The following is an 11,412-nucleotide window of genomic DNA, read 5'->3' as shown; positions in this document are numbered from 1 at the left end:
TTGAGTACATACATAAGGTGGAAATGATCAAGGTCTTGTTGTTAATTTTCTTAGCCATTGAGCCAAATTGCCAACCTCTTACTAGAATAAATCCCTTGCACACTGTTGAGCCTAATGTGAATAAATTGTCTTTGAAACCCGAGTCGAATGGAATTAATAAGTACCTTATCTTAGGTTGTAGGAGAGCACGGGTTAAGACAAATTTACCCCTAATTTGGGGGAGGAGGATTCTTGGGTGAAAATATTCATTTCAGGAACACTAATAACAACATACATCCAGAGAAAACTGCATTATGTGATCAGTTGCTACAGTACTAGTGCAATTCAGTTTTTATAGTTTCTATTGCTAAAAAAAAAGTATGCTTCAAATAAAGAGCTGATAGCAACTATGTGCCAAAGAGATTTGTGTGTTGTTAAGAATGAAAGACATGAAAGTTAGGGCTGTGAAGTATAAAGCCATGGGTTATTAATTCCATTCGCCTCTCTTAGAACCTAACTTTGAATCCAAAGAAAAACCATGAGTTCCTTATTAGCTCAGCTACGTTACAAGCCTAAAAAGCCCTTAGTGATCCACAATATATATGTATAATTACCTTAACTGAGAAGAAGTGCAAAGTGGGGAACATTAGTTCAGTTGTTAAATTTAGAAACAATTTTAGCCGAAACACTTGTGCTGAGGGAAACACTAGCCTTGTGAGGAATGAAGTGTGATAATTTTGTCTTGATGAAATTTTTATTTGCTAACCTTTTCCATCTCTATGTGCATTCCTTCATGCTTTCATCACAAGATTAAGACAAATGCAAGCTCAGGGTCAGTCATTGAAAGGTTTGAAATGGTTCGCAGTTATCTCATGTGTCAATACATTCAGAATTTATCTTTTGTTTGAGGACAATCAAAGGTTTTAATTTGGAGAGTTGATAACTCCGAAATTTAAGTTAATTTGATAGTCAATTTTAACTAACTTCTGAGTACTTTATTACTTGAGACAATTTGATGCACTTGTCAATGAGTTAACATCAACACAACAACACCATCCCTTTTTCATAGCAATAATATATTTTCTTCTCTTTCATCACACTCCCTCCCCTCTTCCACTCCATCACTTTTGATCTCTTGTTATGATTTTTCTTTGTTCCTTCCTTGCTCGATCTCTTGCTCTAGCATTGAAATTTTTTTATCCTCCAAATTCCATGTTGTAGCAATGAAGCGCCTCTTAGAATCGTCCATATTAAAGGACTGATATTAATTATATGCTTTCTTCACTTCGATTGCTTCAATATTCCAAGGTTTTCTTTATATGAGATTTTTAATGGTCCTAGTTGCTTGAATTTTTTTAACATGTTTTTCTTAATTAGCATTTGAAAAATACTTCCAAAACACAAAATAGTATCTTAGAAAGTACTTTCCAAAATATTAAAAAAATAAAATTATTCTAAAAAGTATTTTTCAAAATACAATTTTAATTTTTAACATTCTGAAAGGTATTTTTTAAAACATAAAATAGTATTTCAAAAAGTACTTTCCAAAATCTAAAAACAAAACATAGTTGTGGAAAGTATATTCCAATTAATTAATAATAAATTTGTATCAAAGCTACGGATGTAAAGAATATATATGATAGTAAAAAATCGAAAAATTAAATAGGAGTGTACTTAGCAAAAAGCCTATTAAATATAATTTCACAGGAAAAATCATTTGAGAAAACGAATGAAGTTAAGATTATATATGTCACTAAAGATGACTTGCACTTGATTTTATGATTAATGTTTCGTCATCCCTAGATGATGATTTAAGTCCTAGCAATGAAGAAAAATGTTAAACAATTTTGGTAATAATATACGTACGAAAGTATTTTTCTTTTTCTTTCAATAACCTTTTTTTTCTCTCTTCAAACAATATATTCTCCCTGCATTAATGTTATATTTATCTCCCTCCTTATTGGTTAAATATTCATTCATAAATTTTTTTACTAAAATATCTTCCTACCTGCAGCATTCCTTATAATTGAGAAGGGTTAATTTAAACTACAACAAAAAAAGTTATCATATATGTTTCAATTTTTTAAAATTTTATTATAAATTAGTAAAATAGATTTATATTGAGTATAATTTTGATAATTCTTTAAATATTTTATTTTTTACAGTGACATATGAAATAGTAACTCTAAATGTAGTGTTTTATTTGATTATCATTGATTTAATAATGCAACAACTTGAGGTTTATTTAGATGATAAATTACAATTATAATTTTGAATTTTAAATCTAATTTTAATTCCAAATTTATTATTTAGATGTAAGTTATAGAATTAATATATATATATATATATATATATATATATATATATATATATATATTACATTAAAAATAATTATTATACTAATTCTTAAATCTTTTAAACTTGCTTTTATAGGTAAGCAAATATTATTCCAAAGTGATTTTCCTCTCAAACTTGATTTTCCTGAGTCATTGCCTATTTTTACGAATTACGATAATGGTTTTATACTTTTATTGAGTAAAAGTAGTGCCGTAGAAAAATTTCTAACCATTGCTACCGTACACACAACATTTTCGCTAGGACAACAGTTTTATATCGTTGCTAACTTTAAAAAATATTTTCAAGAGAATTTGAGAATATTTCTTTTTAAATCGAACAGCCTCATATCGAGAGTGATTTTTTATTCATCAATTATTGATGTTGAATCTAGTTAAGACTAACTTGATGTATTGCTAAAGACAGAAAAATTAAGTATCTACTTTATTTATATATAGACGATGATGAAATTATATCGGTATAATTTTAGTAATTATTACATTATTTTTATAATTTAATATAAAATGTGATTTTTATTAATTTAATGGTTGAATTATATATACATATTACAAAATAATCAAATAATTCATATTTTAATATATTTTAAAATTATATTACATCGATTTTAATCTAGATAATTAATATGAAATTATATATATACAATCTATATGAAAAGAACTTTCAATTCAATAATTAATTTTAAAAAAATATTATTCAGTTAAAAGTTATAAAATAATATAATAATTATTAAGATTACTCATGTATAATTTAATCTTTCCTTTTATATATATATATATATCAAAAATTTTCTTCGTCGTACTATCTATGCAATACTTGAACTTAAAATCTTTGGTTAAACTAAAACAATTATATACTAATTGGTTAATACTCTTAACAATAAAAAGAATATTTTTTTAATACCATATTATTAATATAAAATATTTGTTAATTTTATTGAAAAATAATCCCAACTAAAAAAATCTAACTAACTATATTGATGGAGTTATTCCTCCCCATTAGTTTTCTTGTTTCTTCTGCGTTGTTGCTTTGTTTTCTTACTGAAAAAAAAAATCCAAGTTTTTTTTGTGTATAATGATGACAATTACTAGCGCTCCATATAAAGTATCCAAGTTTATTAATCTAATCCCTATTTGCTCCATCAAATCATAACTGAACAAATTGAATGAAGAACGTGAAAAATTGGTGAGTGCGAACGAGATCTTATCTGTATTAGTACAAAACTATAAAGTACTTGCTTCACGCATACATTCACCTGTCTGTAGTGCGTTGTTAATTGCTAATTAAAATTCGGACATAAACTCACTATTTTTACAGCATTAAAGACAAGCTACCCACCATTATTTATTCTGTAGCCACAACACTGAACGCCCATACCTTACTGTCACACTATGCCTAAACAATAATGAGAGTGAGATAACAAAGTTTCACGGACTTTGGAACTTGGTATGGAAGTCCTACTCCAACATGTTACTTTTCTATAGTTAAAAATAGAAGTCAATTGCCACCAACACTAGTGTTTACGCGTTTATGCATATGATGCTACAGTTGAACATGTTGAACACCAATATAAGTTCTTACAATTTAGATCAAACTCAATCCATCAAAATCGGTTCAAAGGTAAGAGTTATTTTACATTTATAATATCCTTTAATTTGATCATCACTAGTCAATAGTGAAATCTCCAATGCAGCTCCCTCACGCAGACAATTGAACATTTCTAACGCGATTGTATATATAACAACATTTATGGATGTTCAGGTAAGGACCTTATAACAGGTGGTCCTAATAATAATCGTTAAGATATAAGTTTTGATTATAATTTGGATTTGAATCTAATTCAATTCTAAAAATTTACTTATAAAATAAAAAGTATCCTTAATTAGAATAGATTCTGATATAATCTTAAAATTTGGATTCAGTTAGGCCAATTCCAAATTGTGAAATAAGTATATATGATGCAATGCATCCTAATTGATCGTTCCTCAAACCTGATAGCTCCAATTTGATGAAAAGCTTTGTAATGCTTTCATATGTTGCGCATTGTGCACCATAAAGAAACTGAAAAGAAGAGTGGCAAGTTGACAGGTTCTTAAATTTAAAGCAGTGATGAAATTACGAAATGGGGACAGTTCCTGTCAAGTGTCATGCGCGTTGTTTCATACTTTTTTTTTGCAAGAGGCAGGAGCAAATTTATTTGGGGAGACTTGACAATCCATTGGTTTTGAATTTTTACTTAACCTCCTGCATTTTGTTGATAGTTGAAGAATATTTTTAAAATGCATGAAAGATTGCTTCACCATGCACGTATTAATTTCATTGTGTTGCACACAACTTTGAAGAAGCTCATAGTTAGAAACATGATCGGTTAACAAAACAAGTTGCATTAATGAGTGTCTGGGTCATAAGTTGAGAAATTAATAAATAAATAAATTTCTATTAAAAACTATAGTGAAAGTATATTAAAAATTATGATGAAAGTATATTACTTAGTAACAGTCTAAATGTATGTATCAATTATACATCATTATTATAACTTTTAAGATAATTAATTATTGATTGTCTTAAACTACCATGATTCTATTTAATCTTTATAAGACAACAAATCTACTATACATTAAAATATGTGATAAGACATATATAAATTATTAGGTTGTTACATTCTGATAACAAGTTGAGAGCTCTCTGATGGACAGACTTTATAGATAGGATGGGGTGCTCTCAGTTTTGTATCACTAAACTCACTTCTCTATTCAGAAAAAAATACACCATCTATTCAGAGTGAGTAAGGGTCTGGAAGAACAAAACTTCCTTCCAAGTTCGTGTGTGTGCCGCTTCGCGTTCGATTTGCAATGGCTGGAGGTACGCTCGTAATATTTAATTTCCGCTCTGAATATGCTATTTAAATTGATTTGCATGTTTAGATTAATATATGTATATTTTTTCAGCTAATCTTTTTATGACATCTAATTAAGTGTTATTATTTCTTTTTCTAAATTGTAAAATTTGAATGTTATATAAGTACTTAGGATCATGAACAAGTGGTGGTTAAATAAGGATCATTTAAAACTACAATATAAAATCTTTTTATATCTTTACATTAGTGTATATGTCCTTTGCTCGAAAAAAATATTTTTACTTTCTTAACCAATGACCTAATTAAGAGTGAATGTTAGCATTTTTAGAAAATAAAACTCAATTTAATAAAACATTTATTTTTATCAGTTTTTGAGACAAATTTTAGTTTTTTTAGTTTTTAATTATTTTTATAGTTTTTCTTCTTCTAAAGTTGCTTTTCTTTTAACTCATGAAAAAGTATTAACATTTTTTAAAAAAAATAGATATGTGTTAAAAAAAATACTTTTCTTATTGCTCCATACTTTGATTTGCATTCATGACTGGTTGCTGGACCTGAAGAGCCATCAATGTTGACTCTCTCCATACTTTGATTTTAACAGTATGTTAGGAAGTTGAGTTTTTTAAAAGTTGAGGAGGGAGAGATTTATTTATTTTTTACTTTGGTAAATTTTTTAAATGAAAGAAATAAAGTAATAAATTAGTACAAAGTTAGTAATATACTACTTTTTCTTTATTTTTGTAAAGATTATATATCTCTGAATCATAAAATAAAAAATTTGTCCCTCCTTTCTTTTCCTTCAAAACTCAAATAAGAAACATGAAATGTCATGTTAAAGGAAAAAAAGACAACTTACATTAATAAACTCTACACAAATAATGATACATCGTATTATAGTTTTTTTTTGTTTTTTCTGTCTTATAGCATGACATTATCAATTTATCATGTTTCTTACTAACACTAAAGGATACAAATTTCTCTTTCCTCATGGAACTGCTCTATATATTAACCTGACCCCATCAGCATTATCAAATACCAATCATGTTCTTATGGTCTTGTCACTTGTGCTGTTGTGCACCTTCTAGCAGTTAGTTATAGACAAAAAAACAGAGGGACCCTGCTTCAAAATTTCATTGTATAGATTGTTTGTTCTATATTTTCTAATGGGTATCAAGTTGAATAGACCAGTCACTGTTGAGATTTTGTTTCAAGTTTTTATAGTCCTATCCTTGTTTAGGATTACAACTTCGGTTTTACAACCAGCAAATTTTGTCTTCGGAGATTCTCTTGTCGATGTGGGGAACAACAATTACATTGCTTCCCTCTCAAAGGCTAATTATGTTCCTTTTGGAATTGACTTTGGAAGACCAACAGGGAGGTTCACAAATGGAAGAACCATTGTTGACATTATAGGCAAGATTTTCTTCTTCTTATTTCACTTATGGGGTGTTGCGATCATTTAGCCGACCTTACCTAATGGGATAAAACTTTGTTGTTGTTGTATTTCACTTGTGTATCACCTGTCTAATAGCTTTATCATGTGCAATCAGGTCAAGAAATGGGTATTGGTTTTACCCCACCTTACTTAGCACCCACTACAGTTGGACCAGTGATTTTGAAAGGTGTCAACTATGCTTCTGGGGCAGGTGGAATCCTCAATCTCACTGGAAAGCTCTTTGTAAGTTTTCTGCTTCAATAGCTATTGTTTAAGCTCCAACTCTTAGTTGAATCAAACAGTAACAAGGTGCATGTGATTTTGTAGGGTGACCGAATCAACTTTGATGCACAGTTAGATAATTTTGCTAATACAAGGCAAGACATCATCTCCAACATTGGTGTTCCTACGGCTCTCAATCTATTCAAAAGGTCTATATTTTCAGTAGCAATGGGTTCCAACGATTTCATTAATAACTATTTAGCACCAGCAGTCTTAATTTACGAGAAGAATTTGGCATCTCCAGAACTCTTTGTGACCACCTTAGTGTCAAGGTTCAGAGAACAGCTCATTGTAATATTTCTCACTAGACCTTGTTTCTTCATAATTTATTCCTGTAGTATCTTTCTAGTAATCATCAGACTTACTAAAATAAGGAAAATATTGAATCTTTTTAAGATAATACTTTCTTTTTAGAGTAAATAGTCCATGCATTGTGTAAATGATTTTTAACATTGTTGACTAATTACAAATTTAATTACAAATTAATATGAATGATAAGTTTGTTTATTTTTATAATAATTATCCTAAAAATTATTTTTATCATGATTTTTATTGATTAACAATTGAAAAACTTTTTAAATTAATAATGTATAGAAATGACTTTTTTTTTTTTTTGAAGTAATAGAAGGATTAGTAGGATATTGGTGTGTTTATTATTGTCATGCTTATTAACATTAATATCTGCAGAGGCTATTCAATCTAGGTGCCAGGAAAATTATTGTGACAAATGTGGGGCCTATTGGGTGTATACCAAGTCAGAGGGATATGAACCCAACTGCGGGTGATGGCTGTGTCACTTTCCCCAATCAGCTAGCACAGTCATTTAATATCCAGTTGAAGGGCCTCATTGCAGAGCTCAATTCAAATCTGAAGGGTGCAATGTTTGTTTATGCAGATGTCTACAACATTTTAGGAGACATACTCAACAATTACGAAGCATATGGTGTGTGTCTGACGTGACAACTAATCTAATAGTTCCTTAACTTTGGATGGAGAAAAATTTAGATAGTCTCAGTATCATTACATGTTTAATTCTAAGGAGAAAATTTTAGATAGTCTCCTATCATTACAAGTTTTATTCTAATCAATCTCTATATATAGTTGAATTTTTTAATTTACAAGAAAGAGTAAATAATAATTAAGAAAAAAATAATTGATTACATTTTTCCATTGAGTTTTGAACTAATTAGACCTTTTTTTAATGTGGCAGGTTTTGAGAACCCATATTCCTCTTGTTGTTCCATGGCTGGGCGATTTGGAGGTTTGATTCCCTGTGGTCCTACTTCGATCATTTGCTGGGACAGATCCAAGTATGTGTTTTGGGACCCTTGGCATCCTACTGATGCTGCAAATGTTATCATAGCTAAGCGCCTCTTGGATGGAGAAAATAACGACATTTTCCCAATGAATGTTCGCCAACTCATTCAATATTTGACCTGATTCTTCTGCTAATATGAGTGTTTGAGGGTTGTTTGGATATAGTATTATGAGATATACTACATTTTGGGTTGAGAGTAGGGAATATGTTTGTTGATTGATGTGGTTGTTAGTGCAGGGTACCCCTGCAGCTAGGAAATGTCAAATGTGTGCCTTACTAGTGATTAATGCACAGGCGAGTTTAAAATGTATCAGTGAAACTCGTGATTAACAATGAAAAGCATGCATTTTTATAATCCAAGTCTACTTTCATTAGCTTTGGTGGATTATATGTATGTCTAATATTTCATTAAGTTATTAAGTTATCAATTTTAGTAAATAATTATTTTTTATTTTATTATCATATTTATTGTTTTATTAAATTGTTAATTTAATAAGCTCTTTATTAAAATTAAAGATTTATTATCATGATAAATATTATGATAATGAGAAACAAATCTTTTATAATTTTAATATATATTTTTTTATTTTATGATTATTGTGAATAGGAAGACATCAATAATTTGAATAGATCAATATACATGTAATGGTCTTAGTTGAATAAAGATTTATATATCTTATTTATTAAATTACATATATGTGATGTATATGTGGATGTCATCATTGAAAGGACTTAATTGAGAATTTCTAATGGTTAATATTGTCAATAGGGAGTTCTCAATAAAAAAACATAATGGTTTCCTTTTATTTGAGACTATCATAGTAATTACAAGTAATTTGTTATGTTTTAATTTCGGGCACCTAATGCCTTAGGATACTAGTTGAATGAATATTGAATATCATTAAATGCTTGTAGAATTAATGATTAATAAAAAAAAATTCATCAACTCTAGGTAATGAGTTTGAACTCTATGATAGGATTAAGACCTTGACCACAACAATTGAATGAAAGAAGAAATTAGTTTCTCAAATTATTCATTGATTAAATATAATGTGTTAATTTATTAGAGTTTCACAATAATACTATATTGATGGAAAGAAATATTACTTCTATTAGTTCTTGAAGGTAAAAGATGTTATTTCATACTATCCGAAATGTTGCTAGACATCTACCTTGATTAGAAAATTAATTATGATTGATTACTAATTTAGTATTAAAAATACGAGTTCACAAACAACGAGTGTTCCAATCTTTGCATAAGAAAATAATTTATTTAATAGTTAAATTAGAGAATTTAATTTAATCAAATAAATATTTTAGTGGAATATTATTATATTCTTTGTTAACACAAAAAATATAATTAATATAAACAAAACGTTATTTTATAGATGTGAAAGTTGTCCATAAAATAAAAATAAAATTTTATTCCTACATATTACTTATCGTAATTAGTCATGTGATTATTTGAGAATTATTTTTGCCTTATATCAGGAGGCTTCTTAAAATAAAAGATAAGAGATATTTTTTATTTTTATAAAGATAAAGAGATATGAAATTATTTTAAAAAAAATATTTCATTTTTTTTCTCTTTGAAAAAGAAGGCCCAAATCCATATTTCTTTAACATTATAAATAAAATGATATACCTGAGAGCAAAGTGTAACAAACACAAACTTATGTTCAAGCCTTTAGAGCTGAAAAGTAGAAAGAGAATTTGCTCAATAGAGTTCCATTCATTAAAGAGTTGATCATAAAATCTTTCATATTATTGAAGACAAATTTTGTTGCTTTAAGAACACATATTCGAGTACACAAATCTATTTTTCACTTATTATTATTGTATATTTTGAATGCAAAATAGATCCCAATTTTCCATTGCAAGTGTTGGAAACACTTCTATGTAACTATCATATTCAAGCATGGACATATCTTGTGAATCTAAGACGTCTAATTAAGTAGTCAATCAACATATGCAGCTAAAGCATGGCTTAGGAACCAAAGCTTTTCAATGTTTAATCCAAAAGTAAATAACCATAAAAGGAACCATAGGTCTCATTTTTTTCAACTGAAAATATGAATAACATAGCCTTATTGTTCTTCTTAAATTATAAGATTATTTATGTTTAGTCCATTTTAATAATAGATTAGGTATCTAATCTACTAAATCAATGACGATGCAACACCATTTCAATAACCTTTAATAAGAAGGTTAATATTTCCCCCCCCCCCCCCCCCAAAAAAAAAATTGTAGTCCTATTCTAATTAGGTTAATTTAGGATTCAAATATCACATAAAGAAAGAGAAACAATTTTTTCATTTTAATTTTAACCCATCATTTCATACAAACTTTCTTCACAACTCATGAGCCTATGTTTCAAACATTACAGTGAGGGACTCAGTGATCAAAGTGTCAAATAATGAGGTAAGAATCAAGACGTGGCAAGGTGGATTAGTATTAGGAGTAACATTCAGTAATATTCACATGGATAGTGTAAGGAATCCCATTATAATTGACTATTCTACTGCCTTGTTAGGAAAGATTGAAGAAATTCTATATTCAAATGGGAAAACTCAACGCAAAATTGTTAAGTATATTGCAAATAAAAGACTTCCGAATAAAGGAGTTCAAAGCACTCTCAAGCTCTCTGAACCCATAAAACATTTCTCTTTATAAAGGAGACAATAACTAATTGTCTAATCGAAAACAGTTACAATAGAAAAACATAATACAACTACAGCAAAACCTATGTAAATGAACTACCAAACTAGACGTTCCTTTCTATGTGACTGGACGCTCCATAGGATTATAGAAGATTGGATGACCAATACAAAAGACAAGAGTGCTGGACCAGGCGACCAAAGTTGTCGTCCATTCTATCTCTATCGTCCAACAATCAATAATCTCCACCATGGTTTAATAATATTTCTAAATTACAAGTAATTTGATTCATTTCCAACAATCTAAGTTAAGTAGATCCCGACAATGCATGAGCTTGTTTCTTGGAATAGACTTTGTGAACATATTAGCTGGATTCTCCCTCATATTGATTTTCCTTTGTGACTTTCTAGGTGCTATGGTTTTGGACTGCTTCAGATGGTTTTGAATTTTGATGTCAGTGGTGCATTTAAAGATCCAGATCAGTCTCATCAAGTGCTTCAAATTTCTTATGATCGCTAATGTTTATGTTGT

At 28.8% G+C, this 11,412-nt stretch overlaps 1 protein-coding gene across 1 annotated transcript; it reads left to right on the top strand.

Moving 5' to 3' along the window:
* The first annotated feature begins 6,243 nt into the window (after positions 1-6,243).
* Positions 6,244-8,578, top strand: LOC114386486 (GDSL esterase/lipase At4g16230-like). Its single transcript, XM_028346502.1, has 5 exons — positions 6,244-6,601; positions 6,739-6,866; positions 6,951-7,196; positions 7,593-7,848; positions 8,116-8,578. Exons 1-5 carry the CDS (start codon positions 6,352-6,354, stop codon positions 8,343-8,345), a joined length of 1,110 nt encoding a protein of 369 aa, XP_028202303.1. The 5' UTR covers positions 6,244-6,351; the 3' UTR covers positions 8,346-8,578.
* The last annotated feature ends 2,834 nt before the right edge of the window (positions 8,579-11,412 follow it).

Source organism: Glycine soja, chromosome 15 (genome assembly GCF_004193775.1).
Source record: "Glycine soja cultivar W05 chromosome 15, ASM419377v2, whole genome shotgun sequence".
Taxonomy (NCBI): domain Eukaryota; kingdom Viridiplantae; phylum Streptophyta; class Magnoliopsida; order Fabales; family Fabaceae; genus Glycine; species Glycine soja.
Note: the sequence above shows the minus strand (reverse complement) of the source record. Positions and strands in the feature narration are given on the sequence as shown.